The 27207-nt window shown below is 27.8% G+C and overlaps 2 protein-coding genes across 3 annotated transcripts in view; one reads left to right on the forward strand and one right to left on the reverse strand.

Annotated features, from left to right (window-relative positions):
- LOC129988661 (LHFPL tetraspan subfamily member 3 protein-like) overlaps positions 1-4556 on the forward strand; it is a 31144-nt gene extending 26588 nt beyond the window's left edge. Inside the window, exon 3 of the mRNA XM_056096931.1 lies at positions 1803-4556. Within this exon, the coding sequence (XP_055952906.1) occupies positions 1803-1987 (185 nt within the window). The 3' untranslated portion in view covers positions 1988-4556. The remainder of the gene's footprint in view (positions 1-1802) is intronic.
- Positions 4557-8332: 3776 nt separating this feature from the next.
- Positions 8333-27069, reverse strand: LOC129988224 (uncharacterized). Of its 2 annotated transcripts, none has more exons than XM_056096393.1 (7): positions 26827-27069; positions 19043-20976; positions 17303-17491; positions 15917-16194; positions 14971-15141; positions 13348-13456; positions 8333-11447 (listed from the first exon to the last, which is right to left on the reverse strand). In XM_056096393.1, the coding sequence occupies exons 1-7, from the start codon at positions 27038-27040 to the stop codon at positions 9684-9686; spliced, it is 4659 nt and encodes a 1552-aa protein (XP_055952368.1). In that variant the 5' UTR covers positions 27041-27069; the 3' UTR covers positions 8333-9683. The 2 variants fall into 2 exon arrangements, with proteins under 2 accessions (XP_055952368.1, XP_055952367.1); XM_056096392.1 differs by having other exon boundaries at positions 26557-27069.
- Between the last annotated feature and the right edge of the window lie 138 nt (positions 27070-27207).

Raw genomic sequence — 27207 nt, forward strand, 5'->3', positions numbered from 1 at the left:
TTATATTTTAGTGTATCTTTGCATGCTGTATTTTATTTTTGAGAAGCTTTCTTTTATAAGTGCGAATTGAATTGAAAGCTTTTAAGAACAAAGAATGCTTTATAGATAGGTTAAAAGTAGGAATATAGACAGGAAGATGGAAATCATCGAACGCCAGATACGGTAATACATTAATCGTGTAAAGGTTGCGTAACTTTATATAATTAATATATTGTACCTAATGTTTACTGGAATAAACTTTATGGAATGCCATTTTATTAAGAATAATTTTATTCCTCTTTGTTAAAATGGAGTAAGAACAGAATTGTCGTGCCTACATGATTAAGAAAAAGAAATTAGTTTCTCTGTACCTCAGAAACAAATGATCGTAAGTTGCTGTTTAAATATTTTTTAGGAGAAAAAAATCAGATGTTATGTATCGTCGCATGTTTATATATATATACATATGTATATATATAATGATATTTTAATTCTAATTTCAATTTAATTAATTTCCAAGATTTTATCTTAATTTAGCCCATAGTAACTTCATTCTAAAATATTCTCTTATTTCGTGATCCAATTCCACTTTCGGTTTAATTAATTCCTCTGTAAAACTAATGCGTCATCAGTACTACGTATCAAATGAAAGTGATACTTTTGCCCTTGTCAAAGGTCATCATATGTATTCCAACCGCCCGTGGCCGGAAATCCTATATTATATAAGACTAGTGATCATTTGTTCGGCGCTTTTTTTTTACTCCTGCTTTTGCGCCTTCTTGTATATAATCGTGCTTGCCACTCGGAAGAGAATAAAACGAAATTAAAAATACAATGTCTCGTCTATGTCTTCAAACCTGCACTCTGCTTCAACCAAAATAATGTTGCATACACACACACACAAATATATATATATATATTAGAGCCGATTTTTTTTTTGTTGCTTTTTTGAACTCATAAGTGCGGCAACTACCCATTTAGAAAATACAGCTGGAGGTAACAACATGATTGTATTTCTGATAGTTTATATGCTGGTTTAATCAATGCTAAAGGAAGCATTTCTGTATGGAAAGAGCTTGTGTAATGATTCAAAAGAACCCACGAAATTCAAACTATTGCAATGATAAGAAATGAAGATGCTTGCAATACAGTACACTCGCGACTATCAAGCCTAATGTGGTGGAAGGGTAGGCCGTATAACAACAACAACAAAAAACCCCGAATAGTCCGAAGTTTTACGAACACATTTCTTTGCCCACCAATACCAGAAGGCAGTTTTTATGCTAGAACTCACTGTTATAATACGTACTGAGAACGCGTCCGCGTGTGATTTATCGCGGACCGATGAATCACAGCAGCAGTTACCGGTTTTTGTTGTTACGCCAGTCTAGTCGCTGTATGGCGCGTCATTTCTTCTCCATAGTCACCACAGCTTTTTTTTTTTTTTTTACAGTTATCACCCATTTTGAAATCTTCAAAGTGGTACACTTGAAAAAACAGTAAGCACACTCCAAGAACAATTTACGAATACTATACGTACTATGCAGTTATAATCAGGAGCAGCGGACGAGCTGCTCTTTTTCTGTCGCAACTTGTATTTTGAACACGGCACTTAGAAGGATTGTAGCAGATGTCCGCTTCCAATCCCTTAGCAACGTTGCCAATGCGCCTTGCCTTCCTTATTTAATTACGACGAAAGATAACTTGGCCGGATTGTACAAAAATTTTATAATCGCGAACCGGATGCTCGGGAGTGTACTGTAGTTCATTATCAAAACCTTGTGCATTGCTTTACACCAGTTCTGTTTCATTTCTTTCTGTAGGTGAAGTGAACAGTGCTTTCTTGGCAGACACGCAGTCCCTTGCTTCAAGGAAATCTCTCGCTCTGCAACCAGTTATGCTGATGCCACAACCCAGAGATCCAGAAAGAATTTCAGAATTCTCCCAAAGAACGGGAAGATCCAAAGCCAGCCATTATACATCCTCAGTGCATAATTTCCAGCTGTAAAAGAACTGGATGACATTTAATCTTTAACCTATTAGACGCCATTTCTACCTACAAGAATATAAATACAAAATGTATTTGCATGTGGTGGATGGCGTTCAATGTTAAATCAAGGTGTGTGGTATGGTGTTCATCATACGTGGTATGGTGGTGATTAATGGACTGAACTATTTTTTTCTAACACAGATAGATCAACTGATTAAAAACGTTACCCGAAGGTTGTCACAAGAACGCCTGCGGCAGATGAAATGGTAAAATACCAAAAAGAAAAAGATAGATTCATATGTCGTTGCAGTAACATAACAAACGTAACTGCTCATGTGATCGGACATTGCAAATACACATTGCATTGCGCATGTGCTTATCATCAATATCTTAGACAATGTTTTTATTTTGCACGAACCGTTTTGATAGAAACAAGTATTCATATAGAAACTATTTTATAGAGAAATAGTTTGATTAATGTACTATAAAAAGTTGTTTTTATAAAAATATTTTCTATTTTCTAGTCTTTATTAATTTATAATTCATTATCATAAATATTATGGAATCTTGAAATCGGATCGATTAAATCGATCGGTTAATTGGTGTCAGTCTTCTAAAAATATTAATATAGTTATAATACATCGAGAAAATTGTGTGGTCGAGAAAACATAAGGATACAAACTTTCAAAATTCCGGTTCATTAGGAAGAAAGTGAAAAAAAAAAAAAAAAATCTATTATAAAATTCCATTTTTAAAAACGCGAAACAAGGGAAGTTAAAAAATGTTTGAAAATACTTTCTTATTCCTTGTTTTTCCGTAAGAAAGATGACAATCATATGAAAACGTTTTTCGAGTTTTCACTATATGATTCGGAAAAATGTAATGTGAAAATTCAAAGAAAAGGCTTCAGCCCTTAACTGTGAAGTTTTTTCAACTGATTAATTAGATGATGCTTTTGTTTTAGAAATGTATTGTCGTGATAATTCAGCTAGAAGCTCGTAGAACATTTAAGGTGTTTATGGACTTTTTGCTATTTTTGTATTCTATTATAATGTGTTTCAATTACTTAATTTTATAATTAAAATTTTTTTAAATATTATAATTTAATGCTCGAATTATATTTGGGTAGTACAATTAAAGGGTTGAGCGTACACAATGCTGTGTTGTTTTAGGCTAAAAGATTTTTTCAGCACTCTGGTGAGCATGTTTATTAACTAACTTATAGAATATAAAAAGAATCTAATAATGTAAGCGGGGTTAACTAAATACAGTATAAATTTAGAAAATGTCAATACGACTTAGATAAGGCTTAGTATCATAATGCTAACGGACACGGATGTAAAAGATATTAAATAAATTTGGCTAAGTATAATAATTATATAAAAATATTCTTGCAATTAAGAACTAATTTAATTATCAAGGAAACTATTTTTATAGATAAATAAGGTGCACTTTACGTATATATTGTATGCATGAATGAACTCCATTAACCCTTCGCATAAAATGTCTGATATTGAAGTATACGCATCGAATTACTAAATCGTATTATGACATCTGTAATTATGTAAAAATATTGCGTAATTTAAAATGGGAAGAGAAACTCTTCAATATCTCAAGTACTGTATAAAGGTGCAGTACTACTGCAAATTTCATTGTTCTAAAATTCAAAGATACAAATTTTTTTTTCTCCAAAAATTCATCCTTTTGATGCTGTTAGTTCTTTAAACATATGAATTAAATTTCTATTCTTAGTCAATTAAAAAAAAAAAATTACGCGTATTTTCCAACAAGAATACCAAAGGTACTGAAAAATTCTGAACGAATATTTTAGTACTTTTATATTTGTACTACGAATATAACCAGGACCGTGCAGAAACAAAAGAATTCTGGAAGAACAAAATTATTGATAAAAAGACAAGATTAGAAAATAAATTACATTGTTTTGTTTTTTAAATTAAAATTTGTAAAAAAATGGATACTCTTTGCTATTTCTAAGAAGAATCAACAGAATATAAATAAAAAGGGTAGTAAAATGAACAGAATGGTATAAAGTTCCACCCGTTGGTGTGGTGTGGAAGTTTGGACAGGGGGATGCCATCCTCGTCATCTGACCGCGGTTCAAAATTATGAGGTCTGTCTTAAAATAGCCATACTGTTGTTCTAAAACTGGAAGTTAATACAACTAAACCAAACCCAACGCAAAGAGACAAACCCCCCTGATGGCGTGGAAATGTCCCATTTCTTCCATGACAGTTACGTTTGGTATGCGATTGTGACTCCACGTCAGTTGACGTCGTTCGAAAATAGGAATGCATATAATATTTTCGAAGAAATATTCAGTTCTTTTTCGGATTAACTTACACCTCATTTCAAAGCTACCTAATGGATAACATCTAATTTTAAAAATGACAACCAAGTGCTTTTTTTAAATGGAGTTCAGATTCGTTCTATTTAATTGATAGTTTTCATCGTGAATTTTCATATTAACAACTAGCATTTTTTAATGTGTCTGTACAAATAATTTTTGATAAATATTTTGTTTCTGTATATTTTATTTATTGTTTAATAAATTTTGATTATATTCTTATACGTGTAGATTTTTTTTTCTTGTTTTTCTAAATCATAATTATTATGGGGGAGAGGGAAACAATTTTATTCACTTTTTTAAGTAAAGAAAGGAAAATAACTTGCATGTTCATTTAAATTTAATATATGATTTTTAAAATTTTGCTGCACCTTAAAATTACAGATTGAAATTTGCAGATTATAAAACACGTGCTTTTCAACTTTATACAGCAGCCCGATTTAAGAATGAATATTGCTCAGTTTGTTTTAAGGGCCTCATGAAAGTGAGAATATTGCTTGATCTTGTATGACTATAATCGAATGTTTTGTGTTTAAACTGATGTGTTCATGCAAATTGAGCGGCCTCTGATTTAATAAGCTTAATATCGATTTTAAATTTATATATGAATAATATCTAGGTCATAATTAAAAATTTCCAATTAAACAGAGTTGCCACTTAAATCTGGAAAAAAATTTCTCTTTATGTATACATACTATAAGAGGAAAGGCACGAACAGCGTTCATGTGCTAATTATAATAAAATGACAATCCTTCCCAGTTTTTATTAGAAGCAGAAGTAGGCGTTGCGGAGCAAGCAACAATAATATGTTAAATAAATGCTTATATTTAGATATTTTTTTAAAAATATTTTGATTAGATTTCAGCTAGTCAAAATTCACATTCATCACTCTTAAATCGTTCAAACAAAAACCGACAATTAGGATATGACGGAGCAGTATCATCATAAGTTTCTAAAAATGTCTAATGGGCTTCGGCAGCAGATTTCTTTAAATCAAACAAAAAGGCAATGAATGCCGAAAATGCAATTTGGAACATTCCATGATTGGGCTCTTTATACACTGAATAACTCAATAACACTAAATGGAAAACTTTCAAAATGATAACAATAAAGTAATAAAAAATTGGTAAAACCCAAAACCATTGTTATTAACATAGATACTTCGAATGTTTATCAGTAGATGTCGCTGATTAAAACACATGCAAGCACGTAATAAAACATTGTTAAAAAGTATCTTTTTTTTTTTAGTTTCAATAGTTCCATTGGTAGATAAGTAGTTGTAATCAGTATATTTACAACCTTCAATTCTTATTGGAATTTTATTGATCAATCTTGGAAATTGGATTGATTCATGCAGAAGAAAAGGGGAGCAAGTAGAAAAAAAAAAATATCTTTTGCGATTTGATAGTCGGAAATGTTTTTTTTTTAAACCAAAAAAACTAAGAAAATTAAAATTCCCGGTTTTATAATTAATTTTTAAATTCTCCGTTTACATGAAAATCATGTTCAAATTATGCATCTCGCAAGGAATTCAAATTGCTGTAAAGCAGCAGCATCTATAATTTCTTCTCCCTCTTTTGCTAGCAGAATGGTAAATACTTTAAAATTCCCAGTTATTACAGCTTTTAAAATATTTAGCCCTTCAGTGTATGTATATGATGAAAAATGCACAGCTATGAGAGTCATCTTTATTGCATAAATGAAGAAACATTCTTTTTCTTAAAAATGTCAATTTCTGTAATAAAGTATCTTTGCTTTTATGTACAGAAATAACAAGCTTTTTCTCCACACAGTATATGTTCGTATATACAGAAATAATTACTCAGTAAGCAGTGAAAGCAGCCTTACGGACAGCCAGGCACAATAGGGTGATCTAAGGATGGCTATTTAGAATATAACAACTATTACACATCGGGTCCAAAAGAGTAGTTTTGATTAATGAAAACCTAATCCAAACATTTAACTAAAAACTAAACAATATATCATTTAAAAATAGAATCTTAACCATTAATTGGAAATAAAAATATGGGGCATACATAAAAAATGTATCTATTTCAATTTGAATGTTTCATTTACTTGCAATGTAAATTAAATTAATCAATTACTGAAGAAAAATAATTCTAATCAAGCTTTTATCAAATCAATCATGAAATAAAAAGTCAAATTTAAAAATTTCCTGTAACCTATTTAACATTAAATTTTTTTCCCCACAAATAGTTTGTATCTGAAAGAACTGGATGTAAAGTATTCAAAGAATATTTTTTTAAAAACTATTTTAACCATAAACAATTTAACTGTTAATGAAATCTACATAAAATGTACAATTTTATTTCCTACTTACTTAAGCCTAATAAAACAACAATCAAATATATAAAATCTTAATTTTGAATATACATAAAATATCTGCAAAACTGATCTATCTTGTAAAACAAATTATAACATTCAACACACAACCAGGAAATTTCAACTCAGAGCTACCTCGTTCTAAATAGCCACATTAAGTATTTCATAAATATCCTCTTCAAGTATGGGGGACAAAATTCATAAAGTTATGCTCAATGGATAAAAACTGTTAATGCACAAAAAAAAGGCAATTCCAAATAAATGTAGGCCAAAGAAACAAAAATATTTAAATCCAGAAATACCTTCTATAAATGATGCTGAATAATATAATTAAGTTCAAGAATATAAATTTTAGATTTTATAAAATTTAAAACAGAAAAATAAATAAATAAGAATATACACATTTCTATAAAATTCTTCAAACAAATCTTATGCTTAAAAGATGGAGAAAAATGCAAGTTGATCAAATGCACTCAAGTTTTATGTAAGGTACATAACCAAATCAGTATAAATATTATTGAAACCATTTGTTGAAATGGTTAGACACTTCTTAGGCAGTGAATGAAATGGTGCAATGGAATTATTTAATATGAGAAATGATAGTGAAGTCAACTTCCCATGAGATATAAAATTGCATAGATGTATTTTAAAGCACATATTAGAGCTATCGTGTATAAAAATCAGTACAAATAAACACACATGTACAAGTATTTCAATTACATATAGCTTTTGTGAGAAAAAGTTCTCTAAAATTTTAAGACATGTATTTAAGATATCTGCAGATGAAATAATTTTAACAAATTGTTTAAAATGTTTAGCTAAACTCAATACAGTTACACCTTCAAAAATAGACAACTAGCTCATCTAAAACAGACTTCTATATGGCTTGTAGTTTTAAAAATTATATTACTTAATTTTAAAAGACCAGTTTCATATGGTGTTTCACAACATGATTATTTTTTAAAGATTTCATACAATTATATACACATTTTAAATTAAACGTCACTCTTCAAAATATTAAAATGAAAGTGTCACAGAATGTTACAATAAATAAAATAATTGCTGCAAAAATTTTAACAAGAAATTTACAAGGGAGAGAAAAACAAACAAACAAACAAAAAAAAAACACCCTTTACAGCAATATAATCAACCATTTAAAATATAACATAAAAGAGTAATATATATATATATATATACACATAACTTCTGAAATCATAAATACCAAACTAAAATTTTGAATTTACAAATAAATATATATAATTATTAAAATAATAAGAATAAAAAAATAACTTCCAGACTCTTTAATCTTGACAAGAAAACAAATTATGTGGCTATAATTGCATATTCATAGATGCACATTGATTTTAAAACTTAAAATGTTAACCCAATTTAAAAAGAAAATGTAGCCACTAATTTGGGAAGAATTGCCTGGATTAATATAATAAAATGTAAAAAATATTTTAATTTGAAAAAAAAATATGAAAAGAGATTTATTAATGTAATAATCAGGAAAAGAATATTTGTGGTAATATAGAAAGAATTAAAAATACACAATTGCAATTATAAATAATAAACTTACTTTTTCAAGATATTTAAAGTGAAAATAATAAGTGAACTACTTAGGTGAAAAAATTTAAAAATCTGATTCATTATATAATATTAAATATAGCAGATATCTCAAATACATATTTTAAAGAGCATAACATTTTTCCATTCATTAAAGAAGAATGTGAAAAAATATATTGCATCTGTTTAACATCATAAAAGCTAAGGAAAGTGCAAGAAATGATAAAAAATGCCATTCCTTTTTAAATAGTATTTAAGTAAAGAAAAGTCAGATACATTTTTGAAATTTTTCAATAAGATAACTTTTAAAGACACAAATGAAACAGTATATATATTATGTAATTCATAAAGAAAAAGATTTTTTCCAAATTAATTTGATGAATTTAGTGAAAACTGCATTCTTCCTTTGCGTATAAATACATACTTATGTATTTAAATGTACAAAGATGCGCAAAGAACACTCTTCAGAATAGTAAAGTAAAATTACAAACAGTGTAAAATGCTAGCAACAATTCCATCTAATGGGATGTAAATGCTACCCCACATTTCCTATTTTGATAGGATAAAATTAAAGGTTACAATTAAGTTTAGATTACTACACAAAATTTTTTACCAAACATATGTTACCAAAAATAATACTACAAAATTCAGGATAAATCAATCAAAACATTTCAAAGAGAGTATAAAATTATACTACTATTTATTAATAATTATACTACAGATAATTATTAATAAAAGTTTTGAAATACCTTTGCCCTGTATCTTCAAAAACAAAGGGGGAAAAAAAGATGAAGATATTCAATAAGTTTAACTAAATTTTTGATATACACACTGAACACCAAAAATGGGTTTTTAATTTATTATGAAGCAATAAAACAAATACAAAAAAATCGCATTTCAATACAAACAACTAGGGGTAGTGGAAAACAAATGTATCACAAAAACATTTTTTCCCCAATGGTCTTAAAACAAACAACAATAACAACAAAAAAATCTCAAAACACAAAATACTAAAATATAAAAACATCTATGGTAAATAAATAACCATAAGATCAAAATTTTTGATGCGACAACTAGGACGATTAAATTTTTTTTGTACACATGGAGGTGGATGGGAACAATGTTTTCGGTTCAATCTGATTTGTGGGGGAAAAATACATTTTAAACATATAATACATATTTAATTTCTAGAGAAGCATTTTGGAAAATGCTTTGAATACAAATATGAGCCCATAAAAATGAAGCAGTAACAAAAGTAATCCCTATTAAAATCTTTTCTTGCAGATAAATTCCAAAACTAATTATATTCTATTAGATATGATTTTATATACAACTATATATATTTACATTATATATATATATAATATATACAAAACAGTTTTTGATAAACATGCTTCCTCAAATGGCAAGAATGCAAATTGATCTAAAAGTGATAATGTTTCACTGGAGATCAAGAGATGATGGGCAATTTATGTTTTTTCCATTTGTTTTATCGCACATTTTATCGGTAGATGTGGTCTGAAGTTGCATGTTATGCATAGTTTTACCATTTGAAGTTTGAAGTTCAGGTTCATTGCCATTGGAGGAATGTTTCACTTTTGAAAAGGTGGCTGTAGTTCGATTAGAGCGAATTGTTTCGGAGGGTACAAGTTTCTTTTTGGTTGACATAGCTTCCAGTTTGTCTCTCACAGTATTTACAAGATACGCTACACAATCTACAACAGCCGATTCCAAATCCTGCAAGCCTTCTCTCGAATGCCGATGTCTATTTTTTGACCTATGTTCACTATGTGATTTGCTTTTTGGAATGTTGCTTTTATCTGATGAAGTTGAAGCAGCGGAAGGTACTTTAGCTTCAGAAAGTACAATTTTAGCATGCTTTTTAGGAGTGTGTTCATGGCCATCAATGTGTTTTCGCTTTTCTTTTTTAATACTTTGTAAATAGTCTTTGTCTTCAATTTTTACCACATTCTTCGATGCGTCAATGGCTCCATTCTTTTTTTCCTCATGTAAGCTAATTTTATCTATTTTAACTTTAGACCCATGCTCCTTATTACTTTCTTTATTTTCTCTATGTTCCTTGGTGTTATCTTTCATCTCTCTAATATTCTCTTTGCATTCTTTACTACTTTCCTTGTTTTCCTTACTACTTTCTTTATGCTCCTTGGTTCTATCTTTATTCTCCTTATGCTCCTTAGTGTTATCTTTATTTTCCTTAATGCAATTCTCCTTACTACTTTCTTTATGGTCTTTGGCACCATCTTTATTTTCCTTATGGTCTTTGGTACCATCTTTATTTTCCTTATGGTCTTTGGTACCATCTTTATTTTCCTTATGGTCTTTGGTACCATCTTTATTTTCCTTACTGTTTTCTTTATGCTCTTTGGTGCCATCTTTTTGACTATTACTCTCTTTATATTCCTTGGTACCATCTTTATTTTCCCTACTACTTCCTTTAGTTTCCTTTGTACCATCTTTATTATCCTTATTATTTTCCTTAATACTCTCTTTGTGCTCCTTGTGACTATCTTTATCCAATTTAATACTTTGTTTGCTCATGTCTTTATCCAAATTAGCATTTGTATGGATGGGTTTAGAATTTACATCAAGCACCCTTTTAACTACTCCGTCTTTCAGTATATCATTTTTAGAACTTTTAGTGGGAGTTGAGGTAGTGTTTTTCTTAGAAGAACCAGTATCTGATGATTTTTTCTTTGGTGATGCAGCATTTCCAATATCACCCCGACCACTTTTGCTGGCATCAGACTTATTTGATTTAGTATGTGTGAGCCATGTGTGCTCATCCCCCTGTTCCTGCTTAATATGTTTAATTTTTGGTTGTGCTGTAGAATTTTTATCAGTTTTCTTAGGAGTTTCATGTTTGATTTGGACTTTTTCAGATGTGCTCAAAGTTTCAGATTGATTTTTCTTGAGTTTTGAAATATCAGTCAGCTCGACTTTCAATCTTTTCTCTTTTGGAGGAGATGGACTGCTGGCACCACGTTCATTTTCACCAGGAGGGATGTAATACTGAGCTAACCTAACATGCCAAGCAACACTAGTAACAGCACTGACTGTTCTAAACTGATGTATGATATTTCTGGGTAGAAAATAAATATCATTGTCGCAAAGTTGAATCCGAGCATAGCGTATGCCATCTCGATGGAGTTGATTTAATTTTGCATCTTCTACCCATTGCACACACTGTAAAGAAAATAAGTAAAGTTATATTAAAATTGGAAATAAATTACCATGATTTGCATTTCTAGCCACTTCCAAGTCTGAATAAATAAAATAACATAACTCTAAAAGAGAAACAAACTAGAAACAGACAGTACATTTTTGTAGGATTTTCTTGGCCTTTTTCATGAACTTTTCATTAAATACACAATGGATTTTTCAAGTACCAATAACAATCACTTATCAATATTCCAAGATGTGTATATAATACCAGAAATTGTACGTTGTGCATTGTGTTGAAAATGCAATGATAATTAATACATTTCAATTAATAAATTCAGTACATCAAAATTTTCACATTATGTATCAACTATCTAAAACTGCAGAAACGCATGAGAGCAAAAGTTTGTGCATGGAACATGCAAAATTCATTTGTGATAAGTAAATAATTATTCTCAAACTGAAGTATCTTAAATATCAAATGTCTTCTAACAAAAGAGAAAAATCAATAAAAAATTTAATTAAATGGTAGCCTATCTCAGAAGAAACTTTATTGTTAACAGCAACAAAAAGTTTGTCTATAAGAATCAAGAAATCAACTGCAATGGCAAAAATGAAGGGGAGAGATATTGATGATTATTAACTTTTTAGAATTTGATGTGAAATTGAATTTTCAATAAATTTATAAACAGAATACAGAAAGAGTGTTGAAGGGGGGGGGGGAATCTAAATATTGCAGCAAATTATAGTGAAGTAGAATGGATAAATGTATTTTAAACAGAATTAATTACAAAAAATATTTTAATTAGTTTCAACAATAAGCTGCTTAGATCAATGATTTCAGCAAAATATTTATAATTATCAAAGATTATCTTGCTATTTATTATTATATAAGAGCCATTAAACTTAGTTTCAAAAATGAAAATTCCAAAGAAATTAATAAGCTGTACAACATGAATTTTTATGCTGAAAAATGCTCCATCTCCACTCTTTCAATGATAATTATATATTACTGTGTAAAATGATTTAAGCTGTAACAAAAAGTTTTCATTTTAAATCAAAAAATGTGTTTCCTCAGGTTACAGGGTCCCAAGGACCTAAATATAATTGTTAGAATGTTACCTTATACTTAACCCTCTGCATGCATAATTCTTTAAAATCACCATTTAGATGCGATGTTTGCAAGTTTAAATAATTTTCAAAGAAAGTGAACTAATACTATATATAACATGATAATAATATAATAAAAATTAGTAATTGTAAAAATAAACACTTTAAACTGTTAAAAACGCTTGGTGCAACAAAAAATGGACAGATAGCTAACCCGCGGAAATCGTGGGATACACAGCTGGAGGGTTAAGCAAGTCAGTTAAGTATAGACAAAGAAGCTTCTTCAGTTACTGTTCCCACTGAAATTGGTAATTAAATTAAGAAATAAGCAATATACTAAAATTAACAGTAAAATTTGAGAAGTTTCTATGTTTTCAGCATGTTACTGCAAGATTGAATGGTATTTCACTTCCCCATCATTAATTTTCCTTTAAATGCTTAATCTTTTGTTAATTACAAGTATACAAATAAAAGAAATTGTCTGATACAAACAGAAAGACTGTGAATACGAGTTTAAAATCTTTAAAGACACACTGCAACATAAAAACAATTATAAGTATCAGTTTACAACAATTCTTAAATCTCACCCATTAGAAAAAAAATATTTTTAAATTCTTAAAAATGAATACACACCTGTTTTTATAAAAGGGTGTATATTTATTTTAAATTCAATAATTTCAATAATCATTTTAAAGAATTTTTTGCCCTTTCTTTAACATACTAAAAAAACACCTGCCAGATGATACTTTTATTGATTGATTCATAAAATAATATTAACTACGAAACATAAGAATATACTCTAAAAATTTGGTACCTGAGATACTGGAGGTTCATGCAAGTCTAGCTGCAATTTCTCTACCAATTCATTAAAATCTCCTGCATGGAAGGCAACTACATCTTTTGTTATACGGTTTGAAGGATATCTGCAAAGAAAAGCGGATATAGATTATAAATATAAGGCTTGATTATTACTTTGAAAAAAGTTTATTTATATACTGAAATTATGAATTAGGTCTTTATTGGAGAGGGAAAGAGGAACATTGGTAAGGAAAATAAATAAATAAAATAATAATAATATTAATAACTTAGAAGGCACTAGCTTTCAAGCTAGATATTTTGCTGGTATTTGCATTAATTTTCACAGAAAATTTGCAATTTTATATATTTATCAAAAATAGAAATAACAATTCAGAAATAAAAGTTCTCTTCAAATAAGCACTTAATACATTGATATCTGAGATATGGACTAATCCTGTACGAGATGTCAGAACGTCTCATCATTGGTTCTGTAAAATTGCTTGTTCAGAGAGTAATTTTTTTAAATTTTATTTCTCATTATGCAAAGGGTTTGTTAAGCAAGGTTTGGCTGCATATTTACTCTAATTTTGTAAATACATTGAAGTAAATAGACTGTCTATCCAGTAGGATACACTTACGGATGCTATTATATTGCAAATTGAGACATTTTAAATGTTGTATTTAATTCATAAAAAAAAAGTCGAGGAATTACTTAGATTACAATGTCAAAGAACTATACCACAAACAAAGAATGAAACTGCATATAAATACATTTATTTGGGCATTATGTTGTATAATTTAAATGACAAAATGCCACATTATAATACATAGAGAAGAGACCTTCTAATCATGCCCTAATAGTTAATTTCTGAACCATTAGAGATAAGCATATACTTCCAATTGGAAAATGGTTATAAATAACTTATGTTTGTTCAAACCAATAAGTGTACTCCTGGGAAAAAAAAAAAAAAAGATGTCTAAGTAAATATTCTATTCTTATTAATATAGTTGAAATGAGAAACATTCCACTCTTCTGTGATTAAAATTGACAGATATGAAGTTTTGAATTTAATCAGTTTAGATCAATCATCAATTGACATTAAGAAGTGTTGCATACTGATGGTATAGATCTTCCTTGAAGTAGCAACTGAAATGGTCTAAAATAGTTCAACTGAAAGTTTATAAAATGTTCACATTTTGGAATAAGAATGATTTAGTAATAAAGCTAAACCCTTTTATTCCAAAATGTGAAATTTCTGTGTAAAATATTAGAGTACCAAGAGTATTTACTAAATATGATAATAGAATAAGGAAACTACATATAAATTTAAGACTTTTTTCAGAAACACAGCTTAACCAAACCAACATAATAATATATATTTTTAACATCATTTAAAATATATTTCAGTGTTAAGAATGAGTCAATTTCTAATAATTTAGAAAAGAGGTATTTGGCCACATTTAGAATAGACATTAATATATATAAATTGTAATATTTAAAATTTTAGATATATTTAAAATATTTTATAGTGCTGAGTTATTATTAATGCATAAAGCTATATGATATATATATTAAAAAAAAAGTAATTTCATTAAGTTGTTTTAAAAATAAATGCACAAAGCAGAGTGAAATTCATACTCATTTCCACAATGAACTGCTTTTAAGACTCCAACTGCAGCAGTTGTCAGTCGATCAAACCCCTGTCCAACATGATCTGCATGGCACTTAGTTCTATCTTCAAACATTATTTCACGAGGCTCCGTAGATCGAGGTAGATATTGCAATTTTCTGAGTTCATTCAGACCTCCCCTGAAAACAAGACATAATATGTTATAGAAATGCATAAATAATGCAGGAGAACTAAGCACTCTTCATTAAATAAGTTTTAAAAAAATCCTTTTTGTAATATTCACAATGATTGGAATATCTTTTTCTGCAAAGGTTTATGCTACAAATGTCAGAAATTTGGGCATTTAAGAAAGCACTGAAAAGAATGGGAGAATCTAAATTTTTATTAAAAATATTGGATCACATTTGATTATTTAGTGTGATAAAAAATGCCTGCAATAAAGTAGAACTTAGTGACTATTCTCAACTGAATTAAATTTATCAATATAAAAACAGAATAGAAGTCTAGATTATTTTACCTTTAGCAAATAGTATAATAATAATAATAATAAAAAAAGATCAATCTTGTAGCAAAATTTCTTTCTTTTTTTTTTTTTATAAATAGAAATAGAAATTAAGAAAATAAAAAAAAGGATAATTATTTTCGTGCTATTTCTGCCCAAATATAGGAATTACAAAAAGGTAATTAGTTTTAAATCAAAAATATCTAAGAACAAAACAACGAGAACTCCAATCAAATCTGCAATTTGTAATGGTCTAATAACTATCAAAGGCATTGTTTTCTAATTGCATAAAATCCAATTATAATTGATCATAATGGAAATTATATTACTCATTCCTCAACTTGGTATAAGAATAACCATTTTAGATATATTTTATGATAATTTAGTAAAAACCGCAAACAAAGCAATAAAAGAACAGAAAATTATTTCATGATAAAAACATTAGCAGTTACCTTTTTCTTTTGCAAGGAGATTTTGAAAGGTCTGCTGTAGGAACTAACTGTTCACCTGGACGAACCCAGAGAATAGGACCATCATTGCTTTCTTGGGGATTCATATGAACAATTGACATGGGTCCCCAAGGCATAGTTAAATGGAGGAATGGATTTTCTTCTAACATCTCCAAAAATTCAGGAAAATAGCCACCAACTTCCTCATGCACAGTTCCAACAAGGCTAATCTGATGCAATGGCCCTGTTCTGAATGTACCCTGGCTGTAATGCGCATGCACCTGAAATTCAAACACAGTAATTAAATACAGGGAATAAAATAATAAAGCACAAAATATGCCATTTTATCAAAATAAACAAATTTCAAAACTAATATTACATCATAAGGAATGTAAAATTGTTAATCATATGGGAACTGATAGAAACAATAGATATGGGTTGTGTATTAAAATACAAATGCAGTTTAATTACATGCTAATAACTACCTCACATCTCCAATTCAGCCACATTATTTAATCAGATGATTTTTCTATTACAGAAATGGTCATCTATTTAGATAGATGATCAAATGAGCTGAATTAAAACCATAAATCACGAATGTGTTATATTTATAATTCAATATACTCATTCTTTCAAAATGAACTTTTATTTTTAGCATAAGAATTATTATATTGAAGACAAAAAAATTTAATAACTACCCAATTATAAGACTTATTGAACTTTTGTTCCAGAAAACCTGAATTTCTGTTCCTAATTACCATTAACCTCAAGTATCTAACATTTATTTGGCTATACATATAACATCATGAGCTTTCACAGATTTATTGTATTAGGACTTTTTTCACATTCTCACTTTGCAAATGTGGAGAACTTCCTTTTCTTGCATTTAAAAGCAACCACTGCATTTTTGATGATCTCTGCCCTTTTTTTTTACCTCTCCACAGAGACAACATCGGTTTAATTAACAATCATGGAGAAACAAAAAAATCTAAAAACTCATTTCTCAAAATGAATAACATAAGATGTAATGGCAATGGAAAACACATTTGTCTTTGTATGATTTGTTGTGTTTCTTCTTTGTAGGATTTTATACATGTCAAAGTTAAAAACAATAAATCAGGTACTACTCAAGTATAGTGGAGGAAATTAATATAGTAGTGGCTTTTTACTAACAAGAAGCAAAGTTACTTTTTGTTCATTAGCAATCTATCTAACAGAATGTCTAACATGTATATTATGTTCAACAGATATTTTAAACATTAGAAGTATTTTAAATGCACAACAAAACTGAGAAATTATTTAAATTTTGATAGTACTTTAACCAATATGAATGCAATTTATTACTTAAGGCATATAAAATTTCAATGCATCAGAGAAAAACAGACTTGCCTGTTCACAATATTTTGCCATTGTAGTTGTTTCTATATCAGACTGCCGACCAAGTTGACCCATTTTTACAACTAGATTTGGATATTTATCAGCAAAATGTTCTAAAAGATCAGGTATATATTCAGCAGCATTGTGAACAATACCCATCACATATCGAGCAACACCATAAGGCTCTTCTAAAAAGGTTTCCTATAAAAGAGTTAAAAATTAGATTTGAAATTGATTATTCAGGATTAATAATAAAGACCAATAAATCTTAAAATAATTCATTAAGCCTTTTTAATTATCTATTACTAATGCAAATTTAATTTTACAGAAATGTAACTAATTTTGCTTTTTACCACTTTTTCAAGTTCAGTTATTAGTTCAACAGAATTCAGTATACTAAGAAAATAATTACACTCGTATTTCCTGTCAGATACTTAAATGTAAAATCTCAGCTTGTGAATTTGAGAGGAAAAACTATTTTCAAGATTCTATAAGAATAAATTATGAATTAAATATTAAAAATAATTTAAATAAAATAATTTTTTGAATGTATACTAATAAGAATGTAATTTTAGAAATTGTTTTTACTGGAAGGCACGATAGCACAGAAAGAAATAATAATGAGTTAGTTGGGAAGAATAATCAAAATTTCGACAGTTAGCACAAGCATTTTTTCTTCTTTTCTGCTATGACTGAGCATTAGAATTTTTTTGGTAGTCGATTCAGAATGATTTTTATGCCCACCTTAAAATATTATTACTATAATTTATTTGCTTGCTATACTTTCGAATTTATCACCATGAAAGGAAAATTAATTGTCAAGGAAGTAAAAAAAATTGGACATTTTCCTTATAAAGTTGTTATAAATTAAAATGCTTGATACTACTACTAATAATTTTAATTCTATCTGTTGTATAAGTTCTAATATTTTTTTCTAAGCTACTTTACTTTTTCTTTGAAAGATGAGCACAAGAGAAATTTCTATACATCAAATTTCAAATTACACATTGGTACAACAATAAGTCCTTTGGACAGAAATGATAAATAATTGATAATAAAACAAATAATTAATTTTAAATTAATTTTTTAAATCAGAAATACAAAATTATAAACATAAAAAGTGCTATATTTGACACTATTTAGCAATTTACCATTTGCATCGGTCTAACGGAAATGTTTTTTGCAAGAATAGTGAAATTCTATATAAGCCACCCCCAATAGTTCAGCTTTACAAAAAATTCTGAAAATTCCCAGCCTATACAAGTTTGTTTCAAAATGATTAGTCAATGTTTATTCAGATTTTTGCCCAGAAATCTAAAATGAATTTTTTTTGGATCATGAAGATTTAATGTTGAAACAAAATATTTATTTATTATTGAGGCCAATTAAAAAGCTGAATGGAGAAATATTGCTATTATGTGGTTCAAATTATATTAATCAAAAATAATTACCAATAAGCATAAGGGTATTATAATAATATTAGTAGCAATCCTACGGTAAAATATTTTCAAAAAATATTTCCAGCTCCTTAAAACTATTGCATTGGCAAAATTAAAATGGATTTTAGATGTTTTCACTTTAATAAAAAAATTCCAAATGAACCAATCTTATAAGATTTGCTAGCAATTTCTGAAGTAAGATTCCACATTCCAACAACTTGTTAAACAGCCGATTAGGGGAAATTTTTTGTCACAACAAAATTAAAATTAAACAACTGCATCTAGCGAGGATTAATTATTAAAAATTCATTACCTTAAGGAACTCTTCAGCAAGACATTTCAAATCTTTTGGAGGAAGATGACAAATTTCATCCCAATATAGATGGAGAAGAGCAGCACCTCCATTTGGATATACTTCCAATCTTATATACTTGCCATATTTTAAATGTTTCATATCAAACCCTTGGGGAAGTCGTGGAATCTTCTGAGAAACACCCACTTTTTCACACACTTTATCATGCCTGTCTCGCTTGCACTGAACACCAACATTTCGATGATTTGTTAATTTTTGCCGACAACGTATGCACAGGCCAGTCTTGGATGAAGTTGAATTAATTTTATGAGATTGTTTATGACTTTTGCCTTTATCATCTGCTGATTTTGATAAATCTGATTTCTTCTGCTCTATATTTATTGAATAAATACTTTTGCTTATGTGCTTTTCATCTTTTTGAACTTTAGATTTTTTTTCTGAATCCACTTTTGTTTTTACTTCAATTTTAACATGCACATCTTCTAATTTGTTATGTTTTAATTTCTTAGATTTATGTTTGATACTGCTGTAATTTTTCTCTTTTGTTCGATGTTTATCTGAGTGTTCTTTCATTTTATTTGCAGATAGTGTGCCACTATTTTTTGGTTCTGAAGAATGCTTATTAGATTTAATGGGATGAACTTCACTATGTAAGTGCTTCTTGTGATTTTTTAGGAGTTCATTTGCTTTCTTTTTATGAGTATGAGAGGAATTTCTTGATGAATTTTCTGTTTTTACAACAGAGGATTCACTATTTACAACTTCACATGATGAAGATGTTTTTTCAAATTTTACTGATAAAGATGAACAGGTTTCCAGTTTAGATGAAACTGAATTGGTAGGTGTAGAGGTAACAATACATGAACTATTACTTACAGATTCATCATCTACATAATTACATTGATTTAAAGCTGTTTCTTTATGAGATTTGGGACTTTTGAGTTCAGAAACTGATACCTCAGCCTTCTCTATTTTGAAATGTTTATGAGTATCACAATGAGTTACATTATTCAATATGTTTTGTGTTTCAGGCACTGAGAGACTTGAAGTCTGTTTATCAGAATTATCTACGAGCAGAGATGATTCCGAATTCACACAAGGATTTGTTGATTCATCAGTTTTTTGACTACTGCTGACAAGATTGTTGATTTTAGTACTTGTACAATCATTCTGATAGTTTGATACATCTGTTTCTGATATTGATACAGATGGCTTGTTGTTAAATACTGAATCTTCATTTTTGATATGGGAATCTGAAATTGATTCAACTTTAATTCTTTTAGAACATGGAAGTGAATCAGAATTTAAATGATTATCCCCATTACATTGAAATGAGTCTCGCTTTCTTTTCATAGTAGGTAATGCAGAAGTGTCATCAAATGAATTTTTTGAGAGAGAATATTCATGAACAGGATTCTCTTTTTCAGCAACTACAATTTCTGCAGGTTTGTCAGCTGTAGGAATATCCTGCTCAGAAACACGATTACACAACTGAGAAGCATCACCACTTGTTTGATGATCATTATCTGAGATGAACTCCTTCTTAATACTAATATTTTCTGCAGGTATACTGGGATGTTGAACTGGGGTATTAGTATTATCTTTTACAGAGGCACTTTTGTTTAGAGATGATTTATTTTTAGTTTTTAAAATAGATTCTCCATCTTTTTCAGCATTGGCAAAGGAAAGAGGTGAGATTTTCTTTGAAACAGAATTGTGCTCTTTATGCTTATGAGATTTCACATTGCTCTTCTCTTTTGGACGATCTCGATGCTTTGATTGATGTTTTTCTTTGTGGTTTGTATGATGTTTGTCCTTCTCTTTGTGCTTTTTCTTCTTTGTGTGATGAACCGACATATTTTCTCTTAGTCTTTCAGGCTTTTTACCGCTTCGGTTGGCAATATATTTTTCACTTTTCAGTAAAGATGATTTGGCTAAAAAACAAAACAAACTACAATTAAAAAAAAAAATTTTTTTAAATATAATTACTTATTATTCAAAAACTGGAAAAAATTCAACATAAATTACATACACACAAATATTTAATCAAAAGGGAAAGGAATAAGCTTTAAATAAGAAGCATTTAAAAAACACTTAAATCGTATTTCATTTTACTGGAAGTTGTAAAATATGGTAGATTTTATTTTGAAACCCTTAGTTAATTTTCAAAAAGCTTCCCTGGGCAGTGAAAATTTGTCAGTTGAATTCATTTGTAAATACTCATATGATTGTGTGGCATGCTTAAGATTTTTTGACTAATTAACACATGGTAAAGTTGATAAAAAATAGTTGTTGGGCAGTTAAAATATTATAAACATGTGGTTTCACAATTGTAATTGTAAAGCATAAATTAAAATAAACGTAATAAGAATTGTTAATAAGGATGCAGAATCTTTATCATGTTCTAGAGAAACATTAAGCTTTGCTTAAAATCAAATGCATATCATTAAAAATATATGTCATTTGAACACAAAACTACATAAAAAATTGAGGAGAAAAAAAAAAAAAAAAAAAAAAAAGATAAACTTGATTAAAAGACTGAAACTACCAACTGTTGAAATAATTTTCAAGCTGTTTCCAGATTTATGAAAAAGTTACATATTTGTTTTGCAAAACATAGTTAAGAAATTATGAGGTCCAGCAAAGATAAAGCCATTTTTCTTATACAGCTTGTATAATTTTGCAAATATAGCAATGAAAAATTCTTACTGCAAAGTAAAAAAATTAATGCTTTATGGCATAAGATTGCTATGCTAACTACAGCTTTTAGTTGCATACAAACTAATACAAAAGCACAATTTAAAAATTACTGAAATGATTCTATAAGGAAACATTAATCAAATTTTATTTAGATACATTTATTTTATCAGTATTAGCTTAATGAAGTAGTATCTTTTAATATTCTGAAAAAAGATAAATTTTATACTTTGGAATTGAATATTTTCTATATTTGTCTATATTAATTTTTTTTTTTTTTTTTTTTTTTTGCTTTTTAAATATGGATTAAGATTTCATTATAGGCAAATCCAAAAGCAATATTTCTGACGAAGAGAAGTACAAAACAAAGGAATCGAAATCCAAACCTTCAAAGTTAAATTTAAAAGCTATCTTTTAATATAAAGGAATGATAAGATAATTATAATTCATTTAATAAAAAAAAATGTACATAATGACCTTTCTTTTATAAGTCATTTTACCATGTAGAAATGTTCCATAATTCTTCTTAAGATAGGATGTGAAGTGCTAAGAACAAATTGCCTTTAAAAATTATAGTATTTAAATTAGCAGAATTAACAAAAGCATACTTACTATGACACAATTTATAAAAAGCTTTTTTATTCTGTTTTTTTTTTTTTTTTTTTGAAGAAACTTTATGTGTAATAGAAAAGAATGTCATTACATACTTATGCCATATGATGCAATTCATTTTAAAACTGAAGAAATACTTGACTTCCAATGATCTAAACAAATATATAGGCTTCATATGATCAAAAATCATATAATTTCTATAGATATAAAAATAAAAGAATAATTGCTACTACAATTTTTCCCCTGAAATATTTTCTATGAAGAAAAGTAGTATAAAGAATATCATTACCCTAAATTTGCAGAAGCCAGTTATTACTTTAAAACTACTAATTTTTTTTAAAGACAGAATAAATAAAAGGTAAAACTTCCCCTGATTTATCTTAAGGCAAAACAAATAATATTGGGGAAAAAAAAATCTTTCTTTTTTTGAAAGTACTAACCCAATAGTTCCTCTTAAAATGCAAAAGCTCTAACCTGTGATATAAAGTTTATTTACACTTGAGTTAATTTCTCATGTTAAATATGCAATAAATAAGCAAAATTTTCATAAATCTAAAAAAGTAATATATCTATAAACAAATATATGTTACTTTTTAAAAAAATATATGTTGGTAAGGACAATCATGCACAGAGGGAATATTTCATAAATCAAATAAAATTTTCACTAAGGGGGGGGAGGAAATACTATTTATGGTACTAATAGGGAAAAAATGAAGAAAAAGGAAATATATTTTATAAATCTAACAAAGTTAACAATAATAATAAAAAAAAGTACTAGAGTTTAAAAAAAAATGATTGCAATTCATTAATAATATATTTCAATATATATATATATATATTGAAATATATTATTAATGAATTGCAATAAATATATTATTAATGAAAATATATATATATATATATTTTTGGGTCACGAGGAATCATTTTTAGACAATGTCTGTTTTTCCTCACAGAAAAAATCCCTTTCTTTGAATCCCTGCCTGAGGGTGACCCTTGAAAAAGTCTTCAGGCCGGATTCGTTATATTTTTTATAATTTTTTTGGTTTAATTTTTTTTGATTTTTTGTTTTTCCTATTAACTTGATTCTAATACTTTTGTATGTATGTATGTATGTATGTATGTATATATATATATATATATATATATATATATATATATATAAATTAATACTACTAAGCATATTGTATCCTCATATAATAATATATCCAGATTTAATACATTTTATTGCTTTTTTTTAAAACCATATATCATAGAAACAAAACTTTTTTCCCCCCATAGTAAGGAATTAAAAAACTATATATCTGGTAGAAGCTCTCAGCAAATTAAAATTAGTATAATTTTAATCATATATAGCTATAATGAGCAATTTAAAAGAATTATCGTTATTCATTTATCATGCTTTTGAGAGTTTAATCCTTAAACAGCAATTTATTTGCAATCCATACTGCTCAAGCAGACAATTTAATTTTCTTAGTTTAAGGAAGACTGATTGATATAGAAACTTACAAGTTTTTTCCTTTACCCATGAAAAAAACTTTTCTTTAAATTTATCAAAGTCATATTAGCCATTTTAGTTTAAGAATTAAGGAAAAAAAAAAAAAAAAAAGATTTTTTAATACTGGTTAAATAAAAAATGCTACTGTAAACATTTATCAAGTATAAAAAAGAAAAATATAATTGATGTGGCTATTTTGGGAATTTTAGAATGAAGAAAACAAAATTATTCATATTCTGGATTTTCATTAATAATTTTAAAAGATACTCTCAATTTAACTTTTGTAAATTATTGAAAAAGCAAAATTATTATTACATAGAATAATAATTAAAAAAATGGATTTTAAGTTTATTTTTCATTTTCAGTTAAAAAGAATGAAAACCTTTACACTCATTTATTTAATTCACAATGACTTCAAAGATTTTTTGCAACATTATATTTAGGGACTCACTATGTAATGAATAGCAATAAAAATTCAGAATCAATCCAGCTATTTTTTAAATAAAAAATATGCAACAACTAGTAGTAATTTTTCATTACTGCTAGTGAAATTCTCGATACATGTTTTCTTTTTCTACAACTCATTATTTAAGATTAAGTGCAGGAATAAAAAGTAAACAGTTCTATATTCATAGTATTTAGCAGCTAAAATAAGAAAAGTTGTGATCAGGCATTATTGCTAGAACAAAATACAACTTGAATTGCAATGATAACCAAATTGCAAAATAATAAATGAGAGAGAAAAAAAAAACATCTGCCAAAGTGTGTTATATTGGCATGCTAGCAAATGTTTGCACTTCTAGGCCAAACTGAAAGTTATTAACTAATTAGAATCAAACTAATTATAATCCTAATTAAAATTACAAAAATAATGATATTTGGACAATTTCTAAATTTTAATTAACATTTCTGTAGTACTGATTTTACCAATTTTTCTTATTCAAATCAATCTTTTGACACCTTCTACTTATGAAAATAATGGTATTCTACTTCTCTGAAACTGAATACCCCTTAACAACTGAATGAAATTTAGAATTGCCACAAAATAAATTAAAATTAATAAATGAAATTTTTATCTATATTGAATACTATTCAATAAACCAAACTACTGATGGAATTTGATAACCATTCTGAAAATAACCATATAGAAAACAGTTAAACCTAAGGTAATAAAATTATTTATGAATAAATTGATTAATATATCAAAACTAATTAAAAACACCCCAAGTTCAATTACAATTTTAATTCACCTACACACTTTTACAGGAATAGAGAAATAGTGACATAAGTCGTGATAAATACTTACAAAAGAAGAAATTATTTGAAAATCAGGGGAAAATGGTATTATAAATAATGGAAAAATTAAAAACTGCTAAAAGTCATGCTGCTATGCCAATAAGTAGAATAAATTAATTTTGGACTATTATAAAGCATGATCAGCATATAAATAACAGATTGTCTAAGTTTACAGCCCAAATGCTCTTTCAAATACATCTTAGTTCTAATGTCAGCAATATATGATAATCAAGCAATGTAATGGAATTTAATAGGGGATAAATTAAAATGACCACACAGAAATATTTTTTAATTAGTTAATTTATGATGAAGATTTTGGTATCATTACGGAATAATAATAATAAAAACTTACTAATGATGTTTTTAAAACAGAACTGAGAATAACAAAAAGAATATTATGAAAAAAAAATTATAAATGATATTAGAAATTGATAAACTATATAACTGATATGATTTCAAACAGAAATCTTACAACTAAGAAAGGAAGAAATAATTTTTATTAGCCTATGACATTTCTGCGGTAAAATGAAAACACTAGCAAATTCCAAGCCAATAATACAATGACTTAATAAATAAATAAAGTTAGCAAAAATTAATCAGTGTTTATTTGAAATTATCTTTTTGTATATTTTTTACATCTATCTGCATAAATGCAAGAGACAAATAAGATATAAAACTTAATTAAAATTGTGAGCAAGAATAATAAACAATAACTTTTATTGGAATTTTTATGAATCATGAAAACTATTATTGCTATGAAGGATTAAAAAGAATTAATTATAACTGGTCATGACCAACATTTTTATATTCTTTACATTAAAAACAGTTTTTTAGATGAAAATATTTATGCATACAGTGAAAAACCTGTAAAATTTACATCTTCTAACAAATGAAAAGATACATAAACATTACTGATAAATGCCAAAAATATAAATAAAAATGCTTCTGGATGTACATAAAATAAGAAAATTAATTTTTGTAAAATTTTGCAATTAAGCCTAATTTGCAATTTGATTATAAAATTTTTAAATCAGAAAATTATATTTTTAATAACTAAGATTTAAATGTTAGTTTAATTACAGTCAATAAATAACTTCGTGGATATCTACTAAAATTGGGAATATACTAATCTGACATATTAACAGCAGTTGCAAGCAATAAATATTATTAAAATCATTTCAAATGTAATATAAGAACAGTAAGTAACGATAAATGTATATATTTAATGGTTTTTTATATAGATTATATGTTTATATACTTTTAAGTATAAGATAAATAAATTGCTCTCACCACAACTGAAAAATAAACATACAAGAATGGGAAAATAAGCCTTATTAAAATGTCTTCGTCCAAATTCATAAGGATATATAGTAAAAATGGCAAAGATAATACATTCCTTTACTTTATACGATACCTGATTGAATTTCTGTTTCTTGCACATGGTCGTATTTGTGTTTATCATCAACAGATTGCACTGGTATATTTTTGGGTAATGAGTGATTAGGCTCAAATGTACAGGGTGTAATCTTGTTTTCATAACTTAAAACATTGCTCTGACAATTAACAGGACTAGATCTACTGTCATTTTTATCATTTAGGGTATTATTCATTGGCTTACAATTATTTGGTGAAATTGTTTTTATACCATTTGGAGAGTGAACTATACGACACACTTTGACGTTACCATTGCAAAGATCTTCTGCCGCAGGCAAGCCAGGTAAATTTCGGAAACAGTGCTCGGTTCTTTTCTTTAAATGTCCATGAGGAGGCAGAACAACACTTTTAAGAAAGCTTGAATTTCTTCTATCTTGCTCTAACTTGGTATAAAACGTGTCACTACTTTTCTCATCGCACTTATTTTTCTCAGAATCGTCTGCACTCATCTTACCAGAAGCCATTTTCTGTTTTGACTTAGGGTTGCCAAGGAAATCATATGATTTGTCGCCAAGATTTATTGGCCAAGTAGCATATCTATTTTATTTTGGGAAATCGTGCAGGGTTGTAGGGTACCGGCATATTTATTATAATAAATTTGCTTCTCAGAAATAGTATACTGTCACGAATT

Source organism: Argiope bruennichi, chromosome 10, assembly GCF_947563725.1.
Source record: "Argiope bruennichi chromosome 10, qqArgBrue1.1, whole genome shotgun sequence".
NCBI lineage: Eukaryota > Metazoa > Arthropoda > Arachnida > Araneae > Araneidae > Argiope > Argiope bruennichi.

What these genes read in the sequence shown, in the direction of transcription:
- LOC129988224 (XM_056096392.1), bottom strand. Translation starts at nt 27,040, where the DNA reads ATGGCTTCTGGTAAGATGAGTGCAGACGATTCTGAGAAAAATAAGTGC. An exon ending in TCTCCTTGCAAAAGAAAAAG is followed by an intron (nt 15,142 to 15,916) that starts GTAACTGCTAAT and finishes TCTTGTTTTCAG; the next exon opens with GGGAGGTCTGAATGAACTCA. An exon ending in ATGAACCTCCAGTATCTCAG is followed by an intron (nt 11,448 to 13,347) that starts GTACCAAATTTT and finishes TTTTCTTTACAG; the next exon opens with TGTGTGCAATGGGTAGAAGA.